Source organism: Pogona vitticeps, chromosome 13, assembly GCF_051106095.1.
Source record: "Pogona vitticeps strain Pit_001003342236 chromosome 13, PviZW2.1, whole genome shotgun sequence".
NCBI lineage: Eukaryota > Metazoa > Chordata > Lepidosauria > Squamata > Agamidae > Pogona > Pogona vitticeps.
Window position 1 is genome coordinate 5,925,765 of NC_135795.1, and position 22,247 is coordinate 5,948,011.

Genomic DNA, 22,247 nt, shown 5'->3' on the forward strand with positions numbered 1-22,247 from the left:
AGCGTCCATGCCTGTTTCAACTTAGATTGATCCCATCCTGCCCCTTCAACAGCTGTCCTGCACCTCTGTGGCACGGCAGTAGGGCCCCTCTTCTTTTTGGCGAGATTCAGAGGGATCATAAATAGCTTGTTGGGTAGCCTGTGCAGAGGGTTAGCTCACACCCAAAAGGAGCGGTGGGCGGTGTTATCTGAAGTGACCACCCTGTGACAATGACAGAGAGGAGAATTACCAGCCTTACTGTAACAGGGCTGAAGAAAGAAAAGGTTCATAAGAAACAGGGTTCATAAGAAAGAAAAGGCAGTCATTAGGTTATATTTCAATTTTCAGATTTTGGCTTAGCAAGCCAAGACATGAACACACACACAGCCCAATTGTTGCTTCACTAACCGATTTTTAATTCTTCAATAACCACAATTTCTGATTAAATCCAGAAAGTTAGGGTTATCAGGTCCAGAACAAGTCTGGGTATTAAACTTCTAACATCCTTGCTTGTTTCAAAGCTGGTGAACCATAGATTCCTCATTCAGATAAAACCAGAAACCATCGTATAGTAAGAGGTTTCCTGGTTTGTTCAATTGTGCATTAAGGGGAAGTAGAAAGAAGCTATTTGTAAGGACTAAGTCTTGTCAATATCTCTTGCCTCTTAAGATCTGTACTGGAACAATGTGATCCCTTTAGCATTAACTGAAAAAGCCCCCTTTTTATGCTAGAAAAACACTGTAAGGTACTCTGGAAGTTCGCTCATGGCAACTGGACCTCTTTCTTATTAGGCTGATATAACTCTCTTCAGTCTGAAGAAGCTACTTGGAGGAGTAGCAAAATGTTTCAACCTAATAAGAAAGAAGTCCAGTGGCCATGATTCAACTTCTAGATAACCTTACCTGAATGTCTGAGAATCTACTCAGATATAATGTAAGGCAGTGGTCCCTAACCCTGGGCCTCCAGATGTTCGTGAACTGCAACTCCCAGAAGCCTTCACCACCACCTCTCCTGGCCAGGATTTCTGGGAGGTGAAGTCCAAGAACAACTGGAGGCCCAAGTTTGAGGACCACTGCTGTAAGGTTCTGTTCTTAAACAGAGGATAGGCAAGTTTAAGTGTATTCAGGGGCTAATTTCAGCTCCCTCAGGTCCCCCTATGGGCCCCACATGATGCCACACTACGGTGGTGCCACGCTTAACGAGGATAATCCGTTCCAGCGAAATCGCTGTAGAGCGAAATCCTCATTAAGCAAAATAAAAAATCCCATTGAAACACATTAAAAACCCGTTCAATGTGTTCCAATGGGCTGAAAACTCACTGTCCAGTGAAGATCCACCATTTTCGGTGCCTGTAAAGTGAGGAATCCATCCAAAAACACAGCGGGGAATCATTTTACACAGCGGGCGGCCATTTTGAAGCCACCAATCAGCTGTTTTAAAAACATTGTCTAGCGAAAAGTTGGTTCCCGAAGCAGGGAACCGATTGTCGGGAACTGAATTTTGCCTATTAAAACGTTGTTTTGCGATCACAAAAGCGATTGCAAAACAGTCATCGTATAGCGGTTTTGTCGTTTAACAAGGCAATTGTTAAGCGAGGCACCACTGTACTTAAATTCAGTAATAAGACAGAATTGGGGGATGGGGACATTTCTGGGATTTTTGGAAATTGCCTTCCAGTACTAAAGCAAGGTACGCATTGGGAGTGTGCATTGCTTTAGTGAAGAACTTGACTTCCTGGAGTATGACTCACTTCTAAAACCAGGTTCACCTTCACTGCAAATCTTGTTTTTGCATGGTGATACCTCTTTTTTCCACTAGTTTTTTTGGGGGGTGGTGAGGTGGGGTGGAGGTGCTCCATATTGTCCACCTTAAGTCTTAAAACAAGCTGTGGGGTCTCTACTGAGCTAAAGTAGGACTGTTTGGTGCAACACACAGAGACAATTGCAAAGTTTCTCCTTCTTCACAATTTCATGTATTTGGATAATTAAAATGATGATTACTTTGAATGCAGTATTTTGATGTAAAAAAAACAAACGACCCTTTCAAACTCCCAGTGACAGGCTGTGGAACCTTCTGCTTGCATATGATCAGTCTCATTTTCCAGAGTGCATTAATTATCAGTCCAAACCACACAGGAGGGTAATGAATTGGTAACTGCCTTTGAATACCATGCACATTAAGACAATCTCAAAAGGCAAGGCTCAAGCATCGTATTTATTTGCCTCCAAATGCAACATATCTCCACCTCGATTCCTTACACCAGATTCCCTTCTCAATGATCTCCCACCTCTGTAGTCTAAATCTTTGCAAATCTACAGATCACCACAAGAGGGAACCATTATTTCACATATAGACTTGAGTGAGACATATTCAATTTTTAAAAAAAATCAACAACCCACAGTTGGAAGTGGCATGTTTTCAAAAATTTAGATGGTGGAGAAGCAACAAAGCAAGTTTTTCAAAAGGCTCATCAACCTTACTGATGACTGTCACCAAAGGAGTGACATATTAAAACTGCTAGACTATAAGCTGATAAACACAGGCAGATAAATCATATGGCACAAAATTCCTGGAGTTGTTTCAGATCAGAAAGTAGAGATACATGGTTGAATGCTGCTTAGTCTGTCTGTCTGTCTGTCTGTCTGTCTGTCTGTCTGTCTGTCTGTCTGTCTGTCTGTCTGTTTTTCTTTCTTTCTTTCTTTCTTTCTTTCTTTCTTTCTTTCTTCCTTCCTTCCTTCCTTCCTTCCTTCCTTCCTTCCTTCCTTCCTTCCTTCCTTCCTTCCTTCCTTCCTTCCTTCCTTCCTTCCTTCCTTCCTTCCTTCCTTCCTTCCTTCCTTCCTTCCTTCCTTCCTTCCTTCCTTCCTTCCTTCCTTCCTTCCTTCCTTCCTTCCTTCCTTCCTTCCTTCCTTCCTTCCTTCCTTCCTTCCTCTTTCTTGCATGCCGAAAAGAAGCCTGGTGGAAAAAAATGCCCAACACTGCTCTCTGCCTTACATACTAGCTTTATGTGGGTTCAAACACACAATTTCCCACCTGCAGCTTACCGTTTTGGGTAGGCTGTACCGCATGATTTTTCCAAATGTGTTGAACCCTTTTTTTTTCATCACCATGCTCTTGATACACGTGGCCTCTTTTTTTTTTGGACTCCAAATCCCAAATTCTTTCTTATGGGAGGAGGCCCACCTGCCAGACAGGCACCTAAATTGCGCTCGCCTGGAGAAAAGGCCAAGCTGGCTGCTAGAAACGGACATTGCCTCGCGGCTTGCAAGCCGTTTAGGCATCGGTCTGGCAGGTGGGAATTCCCGCAGTGGAGAATTCTGAGATCTAGAGTCCAAAAACACAGAAAAGTGAATACGAGCTTCCCTCTTCCCTAATACATTACGGCCGCCACCCAATCACCATACGGGGTCAATGATCACTCTCTATCACACTGGGTCCCAACATTCGGTAACCCAAATTGTTCTTGGACCGCAACTCCCAGAAACCCCGGCCAGTACAGTGGGTGGGGAAGGCTTCTGGGAATGGCAGTCCAAGAAAACTTTGGGTTACCCAAGGTTGGGAACCACTAGATCAGATGGCCTGCGAATAAAGCCTTCATTCTGCACTGCTGGAGCAAGTGACAGACATCATGAGAGACAACTCCCTCGTTCTGTCATTATGACTGAACAGGAAACTGGGACCCATGGAGGAGAACACTGCACGTACCAGCTTATACCCCGCAAATCCTGCGTTGGTTGCCTCTGTTGCTGACACAGCAATAGATACCAGTAGAACCCCCACCCCATACAAGCAGGAACCCTAGACTTCATTAGAGTTTCTCATTGTCTCATTGGGCTCTACGAAATTAATTACTAGCCACCGCAAGACCTTGATGCTAAAAGCCTAGAAGAGGGAATATAGCACAAGCCCGTGGAGGGATACAGGACTGGGTTGCTTGACCTACATCCCATTCTCTCAAAGCCCCTGGAGAGAGCTGGCGTGGCCCAAGACGGGCGCATGAACATCATCGGCCCAGAACTCGGAAAAGTTGCCTTTTAGGGCAATAATTCCCAGAATCTCTGAGCCGGCTGGTGTAGGTCTAATGAGCCAACTTTTCCAAATGCTGCATCTAATTTCGAACACCATTAAAAAAGAGAGGAAAGGACATGATACCAAAAAAACATAACTACAGAACGTGGAGAGAAGGAGAGAAAGAGAACTTGTCTCTCCCAGGACAAATCTTCCACAGGGCATTATCTCGGCATCCAAGGACTCCGTTTTCCCCCCGCGAAGGTGGAGGAAGCAACAAGCAGCAAAGAGTCAAACACCGACAGACACATCCAGCGAAGGGAGGAAAGCTTTGGCCCATAAGACGCCCTCCGTTGGTCGTTTAGAGTTTGCGGAAAATGAGGCACTTGTTGTTTGCTGGCATGTCCACCTGGGAACAAACACACCGTCGTCATATTGGGATGTTTCACCCACCGAACCATTGGTAGTGATTGACATATGCCGTTAAAACTTTTTAAAAAAAGTTTCGACCACGAAAGCACGAAAGGCAGCTTTTTCGGTAAAAAGCAACCACCACCACCCCAAATTTGTAAGGATTTGAGGGGAGGGGGGGGTCAGTTGCAGAGCCTTCTAAGGTATAAGGATGGGCAGGTCTGTACGTTGCCGACCCTCTGCTTGGAGGTGAGTTTAAAAAACCACTGGAGAAAATGACTGGCCCTACTCTATAGAAAACAGTCTCCAATGGTGGGAGATCATGCTTGTTTTCTGAACAGGACATGTTGATGGTTTGGGGCTAGGATAGATGAGGGCCACCAGATGTTGCTGGGCGACAGCTGCCACAGGATTTGGCCCATACAGTGAAGAGCAAGAAACACTGGGAGTTGTAATTCCGGATATTCTCTATCCTTGTTAAAGCTGGAGGTGCCAACCGAAGGGGTTATTTTGTTCTATCCCATCTCTTTTCCCCACCTTTCCCCCTCCTTCTCGGTCACTGTCCAACATACCATCTTCTCCAGTTGCATTCCATTGGCCTCGGCAAGCTGCTGCAACAGAGTCGTATCCCGGAGGCCCCAGGCTGGATTTCTGAGAATGAGAAGCAGAAAGAATAAGCCTCAAGTTTAGAAAATTGTGTTTCGAAGATGCCTGCTCTGAACGAGAGGTTTGGACTAGATGACCGCCCCCCCCAACATGCCTCCCAAGTATTTTTCATAATTTCTATGATATTCTCTTGGTAGAACAATATTATTTAAATGATTCAATAAACAAGAAATTGGGAAGGGAAGGCTCACTGGGAAATGGCAATAAGGCTGTGAAAAGCTGAAAGCAGCAGGAAAAGAGGAAGGCCAAAGATGAGATGCATTCACTCAATGAAGGAAGCCACAGTCTTGAGTTTACAAAGAGGTGAACGGGGCTGCTAATGAACTGTGGAGGCAATTAATTCACAGGATTCCCCCTAAGTCGGAAGCAACTTAATGGCACACAACAACAGGAACAACAAATAAAAGATTCCCCGGGTTGTAATATTTCACCAGCTTCCTGGAAGTAGATAGAAGAGTACAATATACACTACTCTCATTTTCATATTGGCTGGGTGTTTATCTCTCTTATAGCCATATGGACACACACAAACAAACACACTGCACCACACTAGGCTTACCTCTGTCTTAGGCTGTAATCAAAGTCTACGTTGCTCTGGGGGGTGATGCACCCATTCACGGAGTAGGGCTGTTGGAAAGCAAAACCACGTTGGAGAAGATAATACCTGCTTCAGGACTTCAAGTCAAGTTGGGGGGTCCTCTCCTTCTCTTGGCTCCCCATACCCCCAACTCAGATAAAAAAACGGAAGGAGAAAAGTCCTCACTTATAGAACCAGCGGATCTCATCTCAGTTGGGAGGGGGGGCTCTAGATCTGTTAATAGATTTCCGGGGCCAAAATCTTTCTACTACCAAAGCAAGCCAAGGCTGGCTTTACTGTTCTAAATAGAGATAGTCCCAAATTAATTTGGGCTGGAGTGATGAAATTCGTCGGCACAGCTCCACAGGTGTTGTGCATTCTCTCTCCCCCCACCTCTGGCCAGCTGCCCCGCTCAAAACCCTCCACGCACCCCACGGGTCATGGACTGTCCAATATGGGAAGGAGCTTGGGCTTCCTTTCCCCACCTCCTCTGGCAGCTGACCACTTCGATGAGGAGGCAGGATGGGGGTTTTTCCTGCCGGTCCTCTCTCGGCGTTAGGCCTCTCAGCCACCCGGCCTGGCTGGACTGAATGACTCTGGCAGAACTGGGTGGGAGAAGGCGCTCTGCCAGATATCGAGGTCCTAAACCGTTTAATGTAATCGAAAGAATTTTGGGAACATCCTCATAAAACAAACAATCTCTTACCCCATAAGTGAGCATCACTCCTTTGGGTTTCAACAGCTTTCCTGCTCCTTTGAATAACCCCTGGTGAAGAGTGAAGACCAAAAAGGATAACGAGAAAAAAAGCAAAGAAAAACAAAGGTCAGCCAATCCTGGAAACTCTGCAAGGCATTTATCAAAATCATGAATGACCAGTTGCCCATTGCATTCATCCTCTGTTGCCGTACAAGCATTTATAAGCACCACATTATATATCTGCTATTGCTATCACTATCTTTCATTTCTTAAAAAAAAATCATCCCTCCACAAACACCTAGATGGCGCACTGCCTGCCTTAACTATTGTATAAAGTCTGCTTCAAACAAAAAAACAAAAAAACAGCTGCAATTTTAATGCTTTGACCAGCACCTTCTTGCCCATTTTAGGCACCCAGCGGCCATTTTGGAACCGCCGATCAGCTGTTTAAAAAAACATCACAATGCAATTGCATTAGCGAGCCCAAAAAACGGATCGCTATGCGGATTCATCGTTAAACGGTGCGCTCGTTATGCGAGGCACCATTGTACATGTTATGTAAAATGCATCCACAAAAATTAAATTAAGTTGAACCACTTCAATTAAGTTGAACCACCAGTTCATAAATATGGTATAAAAATCATTTATGGTTTATACCATATTTACAGTAGAATAAAAACGTCTTTCAGGGAGAATAAAAAGACCTTTCAATGGTGCTAAAAGGATAATAAAGAAGGCACCAGGGGAATCGTTCTGGGGCCAGCATTCTGCAGTTTAAGGTGTCCCACTGTCAGTCACCAGTTTGATGGGGAGATGCCCCCCCCAGATTCCCCTGCTCCAAAGATCTCCATATACTTGTATGTACACATGGAGACAAGGGGTCGTGAAGGAGTTAGAGCTTAAGCTGTGAAGGGCTTTAAAGATCAGAAGCAACATTTTGAATTGGGTCCTGAAATGAACTGGAAACTGGTGCCACCAACAGAGGACAAGCCTAATATGCCCATATTCATAAAACCTGGTCTCACTTAGTGATACAACAGCCACAACCAGGTCTAACCACCCTCCCAAACCAGACTTCAAGGGCGGCCCATCATCCAGCACATTACAGTAGTCTAGCAGATCGATGAGATGAATTGCCACGTGAGATTCTGCTAAAAAGGACCTCAAAGGAAACCCTCACCTCCGTGCAGCTCAGTTCTGAGATGTGAATCATATTGATGTTGATGAGGAGGTCCAAAGAGCCAGGACGCAAGCCGCCCCATGATTCCCAGCTCTGAGATGCATCCAGGTAAATGGGCGGTTTGACATTGGTGAGGTGAAGTGCTCTGGTAAATGCAGAGATGCTGGGGGAGAGAGAAAGAGAGAGAGAAAGAGATGGATTTCCTGCACTGTACATCACATGGTATGGCAGTCAAGGGTAGAGTTGGCGTCGATCACTCCCTTGTGGAAGTTTGCTCTTCTCTGACATTGGGCAAAATTCTAGTGGCTTAACTTTGCAATGGATCGGGCACTGGAAACATTGAATGTACACCATCAAAGTTTCCTCTCCCCCTTCCTTATGCTCTCAGGGCTCCGTTTTGCCCCAGGGAAGCCTTGGGAGCCTCGGCACTGCAGGCAGGGACCTTAGTTTTTTTAAAAAATTCATGGTGGAGTCACTGCCAGCAGTACCAATCCACCAACAGCGAGCAGGCAGCAATTTTTGGTATTTTTTAAATTTTATTTTCAAGGCTCCCAAGGGCAAAAGGGAGCCTTGGAACCTAAAACAGGAGGACAGGAAGCTTTTAATTAGTGTAAATTAATTGGTTCCATTGCCCAATCTATGTTACATCAATGCAAAGTTATGCCAACAGGATTTTGCCCTTTAGATCAGAGGTCGTCAACCCCCGGTCCGCGGCCCATTGCCGGTCCGTGGCTTGACCCTGACCGGGCCGTGAAGACAGACCTCCCACCAGCCCCCCTCCCCCGCACGCACTCAGAGCGGCGGGGGCGGGGGTAGCCAAGAGCCGGAGTCAGCAAATGGCTGGGTACTCCGGCTGGTCTCTTCCCAGCAGCGACAGCAGAGGGGGTGGGGGTGGGCAAGAGCCAGGAGGCAGCGAAGACAAACCTCCCCCCCACGCACTCCCTTCCCCAGAACTGCTTTGTGGGCACGCTTGCCAGCGCGAGCGCTCCCTCCCCCTTTCATGCAAGCGCCCGGCGCGTGCAAAGCAGCTGTGAGGAGGGAAGTGTGTACAGGGGAGGGCGGGAGGGGGAATGCGCGAGCGCAAGGGGCCGCCCCAGCTCCCTCAGAGGCTCCCCCCGGTCCGCACTACAGAAAAGGTTGAGGAGCACTGTTAGATAATGCTATATGATTACAATGTATCCAAAGCGGTTGAGCAGATGGTTTAATGGATTTAGGATTCAGGAGGCCTGCGTTCAAATCCACACTCAGCCATAGAAACTCACTGAGGAGGTAGAGAACAGCAACTCCTTCAGCCAACCAACTGTAGAAAGCAGCTTTTGCATCAGTAAAAAGAGGAAAACACATTTTCCTGCTCCCAGGTTTACATCCTGAAAAGTCACAACACAAAGGGAAAAGAAGAGGGGCGAAGGAAAATGAGATCTGGTCTGTTTCAGGTTTACACCCAGTCCTTACCCCCCAGCCACAGCAGACGTACCGAATCCGTGTGACTTTGGTAGAACAAGACTAGTGTGACTCTTATTATTCAGTGAGTTTAATTGAATTTGGCTCATAAAATCCATTTAATGACCAAAAGTAAGGAAGCTATACTGCTACAACACAGCCGAGCTTCATGCCTTTTTCAGATCATGACCAGAGCAGCAACCATTTTTATAATGCAATCGGACTTCATGCTTTTATTATTATTTCCAGATAAATTACTCTCCGAAGTCCAAAACTGATGATTAGGTAAAGGTAAAGGTTCCCCTTGACATTGAGTCCAGTCGTGTCCGACTCTAGGGTGCGGTGCCCATCTCCATCTCCAAGCCGTAGAGCCAGCGTTTGTCCGTAGACAGTTTCCGTGGTCACATGGCCAGCGCGACTAGACACAGAACGCCATAACCTTCCCACCAAGGTGGTACCTATTTATCTACTCGCATTTTTACATGCTTTCGCACTGCTAGGTTGGCAGGAAGGAGCTGGGACAAGCGAAGGGAGCTCCCTCCGTTGCGTGGATTCGATCTTACAACGGCTGGTCTTCCAACCTTGCAGCACTGAGGCTTCTGAGGTTTAACCTACAGCGCCACCACATCCCCTGCTGATTACCCAAACCAATGATCTCATCCCGATTCCTCTTCCCCCTTCATCTACAGGGAGATGCCATGCATCTAATCGTGGAGGAAAGCCTAACAGAGCTGACTTTTCTGGAAGGGGGGGGGGAATGGACTACCTCCTTTCTCCCCTACTTCCACAGCCTGGTGGAATGAATGGCCACCGTCTCCCTCTGCACACCTACTAAGAAGGTTGCACCCAGCAAGTACAAACTCAAAGGGCCTTCACATTTCTCTGGAATGCAAAGGCAAAATAACAAAGTGCAAATATAGATAAATGTCTTTAGATACCAAATATAGATAAATGTCTTTAGATACCAAATATGGATAAATGTCTTTCGATTACGGTACCAGACTATCGTCAAATTGACTGAAACCTGTCCCATCATCAACTAAATGGGTACACAGACCATCAGACAAGAAAAGCGACCGTTTCAAGGGAGAAAAGCAGGAGGCATCACCTCTGAAGGCGTGCCACACCTAATATTGCAGTCGCCATCTGTAGAATGTTATCATTATGGGCATTTTTTTAAAAAAAAATACAGCAACGACAAATAAATATTAAAATCTGCTGCTCCCTCCGGTTTTAGGAAACACCTGTAGTCAAGGAGGATTTGCAACATAATAGTCTTAGCACTGCAGAGCAGGGACTGTAACTATGTATTTAAGAAGTAACTTGCCAGGTTTTGCCACCCCTTCTATTTGAATTGTGGTAAATTGTGCCAAAAAATTTAAATGATTAGTGTCACAGATTGCCGATGTTAAGAGTTAGCTTGTGACTCGAATTGCTGGTTCTGGAATAAAACACGGGATTCGCTTGGTCGTTTACTGCTGACCTCCTTTGCAATTATTTCATTCAATCACTAGTTAAGATTCCTTTCCTCGGTCAGTCTGGTGCTTTTATCTAAAGAACAAATCTCGTAACATATAGGTTACACGGGCCTAGTAAAACTTGACATACTTGTACAGCTCCCGAAAGTGGCTATAAAGGAGCAATAACTTTTTACCCACTTTCACATGACCTCTGTTGCATAATCTCACAAAGGTTATTTCAAAGCTCAGCAACAGATTTTCTAATCAATGCATTGTGTGTTTCGTGTCATCAAGTCAGAACCAATTTATAGCGACCCTAATAGGACATACAAGGTAAATGAGATACAGTATTTAAGGAGCAGTTTTACCAGTTCTCCCAGTGAGTTTACATGGATGATTGGAGACTCAAACCCTGTTATCCAGAGTCTCCCCACTCAGCGGCTGAGCAAGAGGCAGGGATGCGCCCACTGGGCTACTTCTACGATTGGGGCTATGCGACCTATGGGAAATCACACACACGGCACGGAGGGTGGGGTTCTGGGGAGAGGGCTCAATTTCCCCTTTGGGGCAAATTACCCCACGTCTAGTCCAAATCTTCCAACTCTGCACTCCTCTAACAATATCAGCCCTGCAGAGGGCAGCCGTCGGATCCCAAGGGGGGGGGGATTAGAGTTGCGGGACTCTTGCTCTCGAGTCAGACTCAGGTCCCACCGGGGATTCCACTCGGACTAGACTCAGGTTTTACTCCCCCCCCCCCAAATGACTCAGATTATTCCACTTGCAGCTCGGAACCCCACCCCCACGGCTCCCTTCTTCTGGCGGATGGGAGGGGGCGACTTGTTTTTAATAGGGACTCGGACTGACTCGGGACTTGAGCCTTGGTGCCAAAGACTCGGACTTGGAGGGGAAGCCTCGCCAACATCTGGACTGATCCCCGCTCGTTCCAGTGGGATCAAAACCGTCGGAAGTCTGCAGCGCAGACGCCCCGCAACGGGGTTGGAGGAGGAAGACCCACCACTGGTTAGGGCCGCGCGGATGATGGGCTTGCACATCCCCGTCGCGCGCGCGCTCCCTCTCGCGCTCCCTCACCTCTCCAGAAACTTGGGGTCCACGTCGGAGGGTTGCCAGACCACGTTGGGCAGGGCTTGGGCGAAATGGGCCGCGTGTTTCCCGAGCCCCGACGCCACTTCCAGGACTTGGACCTGGGCCTCGTGGGCGTCCACGTACTGCCTCAGGACCCCCAGGATGGGCTCCTTGTTCCGGTCCGCCGCTGCAGCCTCGAACATGCTGGGAATTTCGCAGCCCCGGTTGGGGAAGGAGGGGGGTCCCGGTATGAAGAGGGCGCAGAGAACCCGTCCACCCGCCCCGCCTAAAGCTGAGCTGCCGGTCCGACTCCCTCGGATAAGGCGGTGGGGCGGGATGGGGAGGGAATTCCCGAAGGAGACCGGATTGGGTGCAAGACCAGGAAGCGAGCGAGAGGCTGTGCAACCATCTGCAAATATTGACAAGGGGGGCAGGGTCGGTGCCTGTCTGGACTACAGCTCCCAGAATCCTCCAGGAGGCTGTGCCTCCCATTCCGGTACCAGACTATCGTCAAATTGAATGAAACCTGTCCCATCATCAACTAAATGGGCACAGAGACCATCAGACAAGAAAAGTGACCATTTCAAGGGAGAAAAGCAGTCGCCATCTGTAGAATTTTATCATTATGGGCATTTAAAAAAAATACAGCAACAACAAACAAATATTAAAATCTGCTGCTCCCTCTGGTTTTAGGAAACACCTGTAATCAAGGAGGATTTGCAAAATAATAGTCTTAGCACTGCAGAGCAAGGACTGTAACTATGTATTTAAGAAGTAACTTGCCAGGTTTTGCCACCCCTTCTATTTGAATTGTGGTAAATTGTGCCAAAAAATTTAAATGATTAGTGTCACAGATTGCCGATGTTAAGAGTTAGTTTGTTACTCGAATTGCTGGTTCTGGAATAAAACACGGGATTCGCTTGGCCTTTTACTGCTGACCTCCTTTGCAATTATTTCATTCAATCACTAGTTAAGATTCCTTTCCTCGGTCAGTCTGGTGCTTTTATCTAAAGAACAAATCTCGTAACATATAGGTTACACGGGCCTAGTAAAACTTGACATACTTGTACAGCTCCCGAAAGTGGCTATAAAGGAGCAATAACTTTTTACCCACTTTCACATGACCTCTGTTGCATAATCTCACAAAGGTTATTTCAAAGCTCAGCAACAGATTTTCTAATCAAAGCATTGTGTGTTTCGTGTCATCAAGTCAGAACCAATTTATAGCGACCCTAATAGGACATACAAGGTAAATGAGATACAGTATTTAAGGAGCAGTTTTACCAGTTCTCCCAGTGAGTTTACATGGATGATTGGAGACTCAAACCCTGTTATCCAGAGTCTCCCCACTCAGCGGCTGAGCAAGAGGCAGGGATGCGCCCACTGGGCTACTTCTACGATTGGGGCTATGCAACCGATGGCAAATCACACACACTGCACGGAGGGTGGGGCTCTGGGGAGAGGGCTCAATAATTTCCCCTGGCACCACCTGTGGTGCCGATATTTGGCGCAAAATACCCCATGCCTAGTCCAAATCTTCCAACTCTGCACTCCTCTAACAATACCAGCCCTGCAGAGGGCAACTGTCGGATCCCAAGGGGGGGGGGACTAGCGTTGCGGGACTCTTGCTCTCGAGTCAGACTCAGGTCCCACCGGGGATTCCACTCGGACTAGACTCGGGTTTTACTTCCCCCCCCCCCCCCACCAATGACTCGGATTATTCCACTTGCAGCTCGGAACCCCACCCCCACGGCTACCTTCTTCTGGCGGATGGGAGGGGGCGACTTGTTTTTAATAGGGACTCGGACTGACTCGGGACTTGAGCCTTGGTGCCAAAGACTCGGACTTGGAGGGGAAGCCTCGCCAACATCTGGACTGATCCCCGCTCGTTCCAGTGGGATCAAAACCGTCGGAAGTCTGCAGCGCACACGCACCGCAACGGGGTTGGAGGAGGAGGACCCACCACTGGTTAGGGCCGCGCGGATGATGGGCTTGCACATCCCCGGCCCCCGCGCGCTCCCTCACCTCTCCAGAAACTTGGGGTCCACGTCGGAGGGTTGCCAGACCACGTTGGGCAGCGCCTGGGCGAAATGGGCCGCGTGCTTCCCGAGCCCCGACGCCACTTCCAGGACTTGGACCTGAGCCTCGTGGGCGTCCACGTACTGCCTCAGGACCCCCAGGATGGGCTCCTTGTTCCGGTCCGCCGCTGCAGCCTCGAACATGCTGGGAGTCGCGCAGCCCCGGTTGGGGAAGGAGGGGGGTCCCGGTATGAAGAGGGCGCAGAGACCCCGTCCACCCGCCCCGCCTAAAGCTGAGCTGCCTGTCCGACTCCCCCGGATAAGGCGGTGGGGCGGGATGGGGAGGGAATTCCCGAAGGAGGCCGGATTGGGTGCAAGACCAGGAAGCAAGCGAGAGGCTGTGCAACCATCTGCAAATATTGACAAGGGGGGCAGGGTCGGTGCCTGTCTGGACTACAGCTCCCAGAATCCTCCAGGAGGCTGTGCCTCCCATTCCGGTACCAGACTATCGTCAAATTGAATGAAACCTGTCCCATCATCAACTAAATGGGGACAGAGACCATCAGACAAGAAAAGCGACCGTTCCAAGGGAGAAAAGCAGTCGCCATCTGTAGAATTTTATCATTATGGGCATTTTTTTAAAAAAAAAATACAGCAACAACAAACAAATATTAAAATCTGCTGCTCCCTCCGTTTTTAGGAAACACCTGCAGTCAAGGAGGATTTGCAAAATAATAGTCTTAGCACTGCGGAGCAGGGACTGTAACTATGTATTTAAGAAGTAACTTGCCAGGTTTTGCCACCCCTTCTATTTGAATTGTGGTAAATTGTGCCAAAAAATTTAAATGATTAGTGTCACAGATTGCCGATGTTAAGAGTTAGCTTGTTACTCGAATTGCTGGTTCTGGAATAAAACACGGGATTCGCTTGGCCTTTTACTGCTGACCTCCTTTGCAATTATTTAATTCAATCACTAGTTAAGATTCCTTTCCTCGGTCAGTCTGGTGCGTTTATCTAAAGAACAAATCTCGTAACATATAGGTTACACGGGTCTAGTAAAACCTGACATACTTGTACAGCTCCCGAAATTGGCTGTAAAGGAGCAATAACTTTTTACCCACTTTAACATGACCTCTCTTGCATAATCTCACAAAGGTTATTTTTAAAGCTCAGCAACAGATTTTCTAATCAATGCACTGTGTGTTTCGTGTCATCAAGTCAGAACCAATTTATAGCGACCCTAATAGGACTTTTCAAGGTAAATTAGATATTTAAGAGTTGGTTTTACCAGTTCCCCCAGTGAGTTTACATGGATGATTGGAGACTCAAACCCTGTTATCCAGATTCCTTGTCTGTCACTCTGTCCACTATACCACACTGGGAATCCAGCGTGCACGGCCTCCAGGCAGAAGTCACACCATTGAAAACTATTGGCTTCCAGTTTTCCATGGATAATTTAGTTTCAAAAACACTGTTAGGAGTTTCAAAAATGCTTTTATCATTTGAAGCAAACCCGTTTCTGAGTCAAAGTGGGGAGAAGAGGCTGGGGGCTCAGAGGAAACGTTATGGACCTAAATTTTTCCATTTGTGAGTCAGAGGCAGCTTTTGTTTCAAGTTGTACTAAAAGTAGTTTTCATACTTCTAACAGCATTTTAAAAATTGAATTATTCACACAAGATGAGAAGCCAGTAACTTTCAGTTTTTATGACTTTTGCCTGGAAGGAGTGCATGCGTCAGGAATTAAATGCTGTGATCTAAAATAACTGCACAGAACAGAAATTTCTATGAACCATTATGCTCTCTACGTATAGTCTTTTCTATGGTATTAGCAGGTGAAGATGGTGAATGAGCAGGGTTTTTTATTTTTTAAATTAATCTTACTGTTGGGAATTTGGGGGAAGGTCGACATATTTTTAATGTCTGTTACTAACTATTCTGAGTGGTGCTTTGTAATAAGTTGGTTGATAACCAAATGTAAGAAATGAATGAATGAATGAATGAATGAATGAATGAATGAATGAATGAATGAATGAATGAATAGTTAATAGCCTTGCCAACATCTGGACTGATCCCGCTGGTTCTAGTGTGATCAAAATCGTCGGAAGTCTGACACCGCAACAGAGTTGGAGGAGGAGGACCCACCACTGGTTAAGGCCCCGCGGATGATGGGCTTGCACATCCCCGGCCCCCGCGCGCTCCCTCACCTCTCCAGGCACTTGGGGTCCACGTCGGAGGGTTGCCAGACCACGTTGGGCAGGGCTTGGGCGAAATGGGCCGCGTGCTGCCCGGGGCCCGATGCCACTTCCAGGACTTGGACCTGGGCCTCGTGGGCGTCCACGTACTGCCTCAGGACCCTCAGGATGGGCTCCTTGTTCCGGTCCGCCGCTGCAGCCACGATCATGCTGGGAGTCGCGCAGCCCCCGGTTTGGGGGGGGTCCCGGTAGAAAGAGGGCGCAGAGCCCCTCCTAGACCTGAGCTGCCGGCTCGCCCCCCGGATAAGGCGGTGGGGCGGGATGGGGAGAATCCCTGGAGGAGACCGGATGGGTGCAAGACCAGGAAGGGAGCGAGAGGCTGTGCAACCATCTGCAAACATTGACAAGGGGGGCAGGGTCGGTGCCTGTCTGGACTACAGCTCCCAGAATCCTCCAGGAGGCTGTGGCTCCCATCATGGGGAATGATGGGAGTTGTAGTGCAAACAAACAAGCCCAGAACCAAGCCTACATATGACTAGCAAAGGCTGAAAAAAAGGTTTCCCCAATTCCTTACATGCTTCCCGTGTTTCCTGAGGCCCAAGACTAAAGAAAAACCCGAACACCCCCCCCAAAAAAACCCCACACCACCTTCCACGCAACCACACAAGAGTCAGCTCGAGATTTTGTTTTTTCCGGACAGAAAACTGGAGAGAAGGGAGGAGTGATTTTCCTGGGTTAACAGACACCCACGTGGATAAAAGACTACAATGCCCAGAAGGCAGCGCAAAAAAGAGGGTCATTCGCTTGGAAGTCGCGCTGCATATTCTGGGAGGCTGGAGAGGTGAATCTTATTTTAAAAACCACAAGATGTGCTGTGTGCGGTCCCTCCATCGACACATATCACATTGGTGCGCTTAGTGGAATTTATTCCTTGCGTACTATGCTTGGTAGATAAAAGAAATTTACAGCAGCCGTACATAAATCCAATTAATGCCTTGTGGTATTAATTGGATTTATGCAAAAAAAAAAGGGGGGGGGTGAAATTTTCGTCTTCTTCCCAAGTAGATGCCACGCAACAAATTGTTAAGCTCCTAGTCCACAAGACTGTTGGTGCGTGCGGAAACAGGCGCTGTTGCTTTCCTCTTAGGTTTTCTGGAGAACCCTCTCACGCTCCCTGAGTATCCCAGGGGGTTAAAGGGCTAAAGAAACAGGGAACGGACCCACACCTTTCCCTCCAGTCAATTAAGTATTTCTCTTTTTCTTTTTCTTTGCTATTCCATCTTGGTAATCCTCTCTTTAAATTAATTGTTTTAAATTGAAACTGTAGTTGTAATTTTTATGATTTTATATATTTTTATACTGTTTTGTTTTATTTTGTAAGCCGCCCCGAGTAGACATGGTCTAGAGGGGCGGGGTAAAAATCAAATAAATAAATAAATAAATAAAATAAATAAAGGGGAGACGCGTGACTTTATGCAGTGCAGCCATCCATTTGTAAATGAACAGCGGAGCAAAAATTCCTGCGCCGCCCGGGAATCGAACCCGGGTCGCAAGAATGGGAATCTTGCATGATACCACTACACCAGCGGCGCGGCTGGCGAAGTTGTTCTTTCGCAATTCCTGTGAAGCGAAAGGAGTGTGCCCTCTGGAGGAAGATGTGGGTGTTAAGGAACGTGGGGTTTGTGTAACGTATTTTTCTTTAGTCCAGGTATTGCCCCGGGAAAGCTCTTTTGCACGTTAAAAATTGTGCAAGGAATTACGTAGTGCCCTTTGCACAGCGTAAAGCAGGGAAATGAAAGATAATCGGACCCTCGCAAGACAGTGCAGTCCTATCTGGGTTTCTGCTCGAAAAGAAGTACAATACTGTACAGGGTTTCTCAAATCCGCAGATCTTTTAGGAACGGCTTGAATTTTCTGAGATTGCTGATGCTACCGAGGCAGGCTTAACACCAGCGTGGCTGCCTGGAAGTCATAAAGTGTAGTTGCAGAAGAAGAAAGTCTGTTGCAAGCATTATAGGTAAAAACATCATCATCATCATCATCATCATCATCATCATCATCATCATCATCATCATCATCATCATCATCATCATCATAGTAATAGTAATAGTAATAGTAATAGTAATAGTAATAGTAATAGTAATAGTAATAATAATAATAATAATAATAATAACTAATTTTAAAAATTAGTTGCACCAGAACTCAGAACTTTCCTTTTTAAGGGTCACTTACTGCTTCCATTATAGATAATAACAAAATAAAAGTAATATATATATATATATATGAAAAGACCAAATTTAAAAAGACAAAAATGGAGTGGCATCTTTCAAGCTAACTTATATATATTTTTTAATGTGCAAGCTAACTTATATATTTTTTTTAATGTGCAAGCTAACTTATATATATATTTCACCCACTAAATATAGGTGCCACCTCATTTTCAGCCTTTTTATTCGGTCTTTTAATTTTTTTCTTTACTTTTATTTTGTTATTACCTATAACGGAAACAATAAGTAACTGTTAAAAAGTAAAGTTCTGAGTTCTGATGTAATTATTATTATTTTTAAATACATGTATTATTTTTAAAAGTCCCCTGGAATTAACTCTCCCGCCCCTGAAATGGGATTACAGTCTTAAGGATCCAGAGAGACATTTTAGATAGGGTACTGTTTTTTTGTTTTTTTGGCGACAAAAGAAAGGACAGGAGGGGCCTGGCCAAACTAGCTCAAAATAAATCAAAACAGTTTGTATCCTTTAAAAAATTTATTATAACAACAACAAAAAATAACAAATACTGTAGAATCACAGCTCAAATATACAGTATAGCCCACCACCATCAGGAATACTGTATACATTTATTATAAATATACATTTCTCATCCATATGTTTCATCTTAATTTATATCATGTGCCCCGTCTTTTTCCAAAAATAAAATTATTCTTGTGTTGGGATATAACCTCTATGTTTTGTAAATATGTATTCTATAGAAGGGCTCCAAATCCCATTAAAATTAGGAAGGAAGGAAGGAAGGAAGGAAGGAAGGAAGGAAGGAAGGAAGGAAGGACGAACAAACAAACAAACAAACAAACAAACAAACAAGAGTGGAAGGTATAATATAGCAGATCAACTACAGCATAAATTAAAGTTACCCTCAGAAAGGCTCCGTTGCCTTTCCCATCCATTAAACATGTTTTTAATTGCACAGAGAAAAACCATTACTTAAATCTGAAGCTCAACGGTCTGTTTGTGAGCAGGATTTCCATGACTACAATACTGCTGGAAAAGTTGCTTTTGGACTGCGTGGCTCTTTGGGGTTCTGGGTGTTTGTAATCCAAAAAAGTAACTTACTTTGCAACAAAGAAAGTTGCGGGGCAGTCACACCTGTGACTTCATTCAGGGTTGGGTTTTTTCAATGACTCGGACTGGGCTTGTGACTTGGAATTCACCCACCCCTCCTTTTTTTCTGGGGGGGGGGAAGCTTGTTTTTAATAGGGACTTGGACTTGGGACTTGGTACCAAAGACTTGAAAGACTTGGAGTCTGGAACCCAAAGACTTGCCAACCTCCCTGCATGGAACTGCCTCCAGGCATGTCCTACTTGGGTATATATAAGCAAAGCAATATTACAAACACTCTACATCTCCAGTGCTTTGTCTTTCTACCAAACAGTATGGACACAGACTTTGGACTTGTGTAATCAACGTTGTTCTTCCAGTTGAACCTGAGATCCGCCAAGCAGAGTCCTGTGCCAAAGAATTAAAACATTCTGCTCATTAGTGGCTGGTGAGCCAAGTAAGGAGGATGGATGGATGGATGGATGGATGGATGGATGGATGGATGGATGGATGGATGGATGGATGGATGGATGGATGGATGGATGGTTGGTTGGTTGGTTGGTTGGTTGGTTGGTTGGTTGGTTGGTTGGTTGGTTGGTTGGTTGGTTGGTTGGTTGGTTGGTTGGTTGGTTGGGTTGGGTTGGGTTGGGTTGGGTTGGGTTGGGTTGGGTTGGGTTGGTTGGTTGGTTGGTTGGTTGGTTGGTTGGTTGGTTGGTTGGTTGATTGATTGATTGATTGATTGATTGATTGATTGATTGATTCAATTCAATTTATATACCACCCCTTTGGTGCTACCACCACTCTGGGCAGTTTACAGATTAAAATTAAAATCCCACGTGGGATTACATATAACAAAATGTGAGCTACCTTCCCTTGTTCACGCTTCAGCCACTTTGAGACAAGATCTTTGTAAGAGGGTGGGCACTACATGTTTTGGGCCTCAGAGGCCCACTTCATAAAAATCTGCTTCTAATCACTCCCAAGCTCTCTTTGTGACAGAAATGTAATTTGGGAGGATTGTAACATTTTGTTCCTATCCAGCTTGCAGGGTTGAAATCAACCCTGAGTGCTCACTGGAAGGACAGATCCTGAAACTGAGGCTCCAATCCTTTGGCCATCTCATGAGAAGGGAAGACTCCTTGGAAAAGACCCTGATGTTGGGAAAGTGTGGAGGCAGGAGGAGAAGGAGATGAAAGAGGACGAGATGGTTGGACACTGTCATCGAAGAGACCAACACGAATTTGACCCAACTCCGGGGGGCAGTGGAAGACAGGAGGGCCTGGCATGCTCCGGTCCATGAGGTCACGAAGAGTCGGACACGACTAAACGACTAAACAACAAAGCTTGCAGTTAGACATCCTTCTTGGTCTACTGGGAATTGTCCAGCTCTACCGTCTTCCCACGGCAGCTATAAAAGAAAATCCCATAAGAATTTATGCCAGAAAGAGTAATGGGGCACTTATAAGATGAACCACATAGTTTTTTATTTTTCATAAACTTTTGTGCATCTAAGCACGGTTCTCCAAGTGAGCCCGTAAAGTTGCACTTAGAACTTTTCTGAGCTTGAGGAAGCGGGAAGCAAACACAAAGTACATAGGGTGGAGTGAGGAATAATTTGGGATCGATAAAGATAAGGTAAACAAACAGAGGGACAATTTGCTCAGATCCTACGAGGGCTTCTTTGTACCTAAGGATAATCTTTGAGTAAACGGGAGTCACCTATGTCCCAGACATTGGTGGATGCAGTTACCTGTCCAGTTTGAGAATGCAATATCTTGTAAGAGGACTTTGGACCTTGGAATGTGTAAATATATATTTTTAATTGCACACAAAACTGTCTGGATTTCATACTATAGACTTGCCCGGAGAAACGTTTTAGCAGTCTAATGCTTCTAATGTTCTTTTCACTACGGAGGTGACTACATTGTCAAATAACGTAGTGTGGCACTTTTTCCTGCTAACTGTACTTGTGTACAGCTGAACACAAGTCAGCAGAGCCTTTTTCTGTGGTCATTTGTTATTATTATTTTTTTTTGCTTACCTGGCAGAGGCTGCTTATGTTTTGATTTGATTTAGGTTGCTGTTTGGGTTGTGTTTTTCTTTTTTTTGAGCAGCAATTCATTTCACACCAGTTTTGTGTACAGTGTGGAGGGTAACAACAATTTCAGGGCCGAGGGAAGCTGCAATTCGACCTGATTTCAAAAGGGATCAAACTAATTCGGCTGACCAGTGTAAGAAACAAGAAACAAGTTTTGATTTGTAACAGCTATAGGTACACAAGAACCTAACATCTTCTGAGCACTGAAAGAGGTTCATGGCACAGTGGTTAAACTGCAGTACTGCAGTCAAGACTCAGCTTACAACCTGAGAGTTTCATACAGTATACCTTATTACTATACAGGAATCTTTCTGACTACCTTGTAAGGCAAGCCACCATATCATTCCCTTATGTCAGATATTAGGTGGCAGCAGAGCTGAAAGAGCAGCTTGCCTAAAACCACGTACAGCAAGATCTTATAAAGCGGTGGCTCTTTTTCAGCAGGTAACATTACAAAAAGACAGTGGTGTGGGGGGGTAGGAGGTGGGCTTGACCTTAAACCATAGGTGCTGGATCTTGTTTTGGGATGTGATGGGGCAGAAGAATCTGATGTTGAATATACTAAGAGTTTAATACTATGCACAAGCACAATATTAAAAACCCACACAGATTGTGAATGGTATTCACTTTTACGTGTGCCAACGGTTGAAAATAATTTTCATTTCGTCTTGGTGAAACTTCAAAGAACATTTTAGTGTACAGTATAACATATATGTAGAATAAGCTAAAAGTGCTTATAACCTTTTCATAATGCATTCTTTTCAGACATAGTAACAAACAAGTTATCAGACTACAAGCAGACAATACTTAACAGACTAGACAGGTTATTTCTTCTAACAGAATAATGGCTGTCACTTATTTTTCTATTTCTCAGTTAACTCACTTAACACCTGTTGGCTAATACTGTATCAGGGAGAATCTGATTCATTACATAAATTTCAATATACAGTGATGCCTCGCAAGACTAAAATCATTCATTCCATGAGTCGTTTCGTATTGCGAAAATTTCATCTTGCGAAGCGCGGTTTCCCATAGGAATGCATTGAAATTTAATTAATGCGTTCCTACTCGTCTTGCAAAGCATGGCTATAGAAAAATTTGTCTTGC

The 22,247-nt window shown here is 45.6% G+C and overlaps 1 protein-coding gene and 1 non-coding gene across 3 annotated transcripts; both read right to left on the minus strand.

Annotated features, from left to right (window-relative positions):
- Window positions 1-2,180: 2,180 nt before the first annotated feature.
- On the minus strand, window positions 2,181-16,125 carry METTL26 (methyltransferase like 26). Of its 2 annotated transcripts, none has more exons than XM_072983019.2 (6): window positions 15,721-16,125; window positions 7,516-7,678; window positions 6,345-6,404; window positions 5,621-5,688; window positions 4,968-5,046; window positions 2,181-4,393 (listed from the first exon to the last, which is right to left on the minus strand). In XM_072983019.2, exons 1-6 carry the CDS (start codon window positions 16,107-16,109, stop codon window positions 4,346-4,348), a joined length of 807 nt encoding a protein of 268 aa, XP_072839120.2. In that variant the 5' UTR covers window positions 16,110-16,125; the 3' UTR covers window positions 2,181-4,345. The 2 variants fall into 2 exon arrangements, with proteins under 2 accessions (XP_072839120.2, XP_020663844.3); XM_020808185.3 differs by lacking the exon at window positions 15,721-16,125 and adding an exon at window positions 11,505-12,833.
- Window positions 16,126-17,229: 1,104 nt separating this feature from the next.
- TRNAG-CCC (transfer RNA glycine (anticodon CCC)) lies at window positions 17,230-17,300 on the minus strand. Its single transcript has one exon. It is a non-coding gene; the product is annotated as a tRNA-Gly (tRNA).
- Between the last annotated feature and the right edge of the window lie 4,947 nt (window positions 17,301-22,247).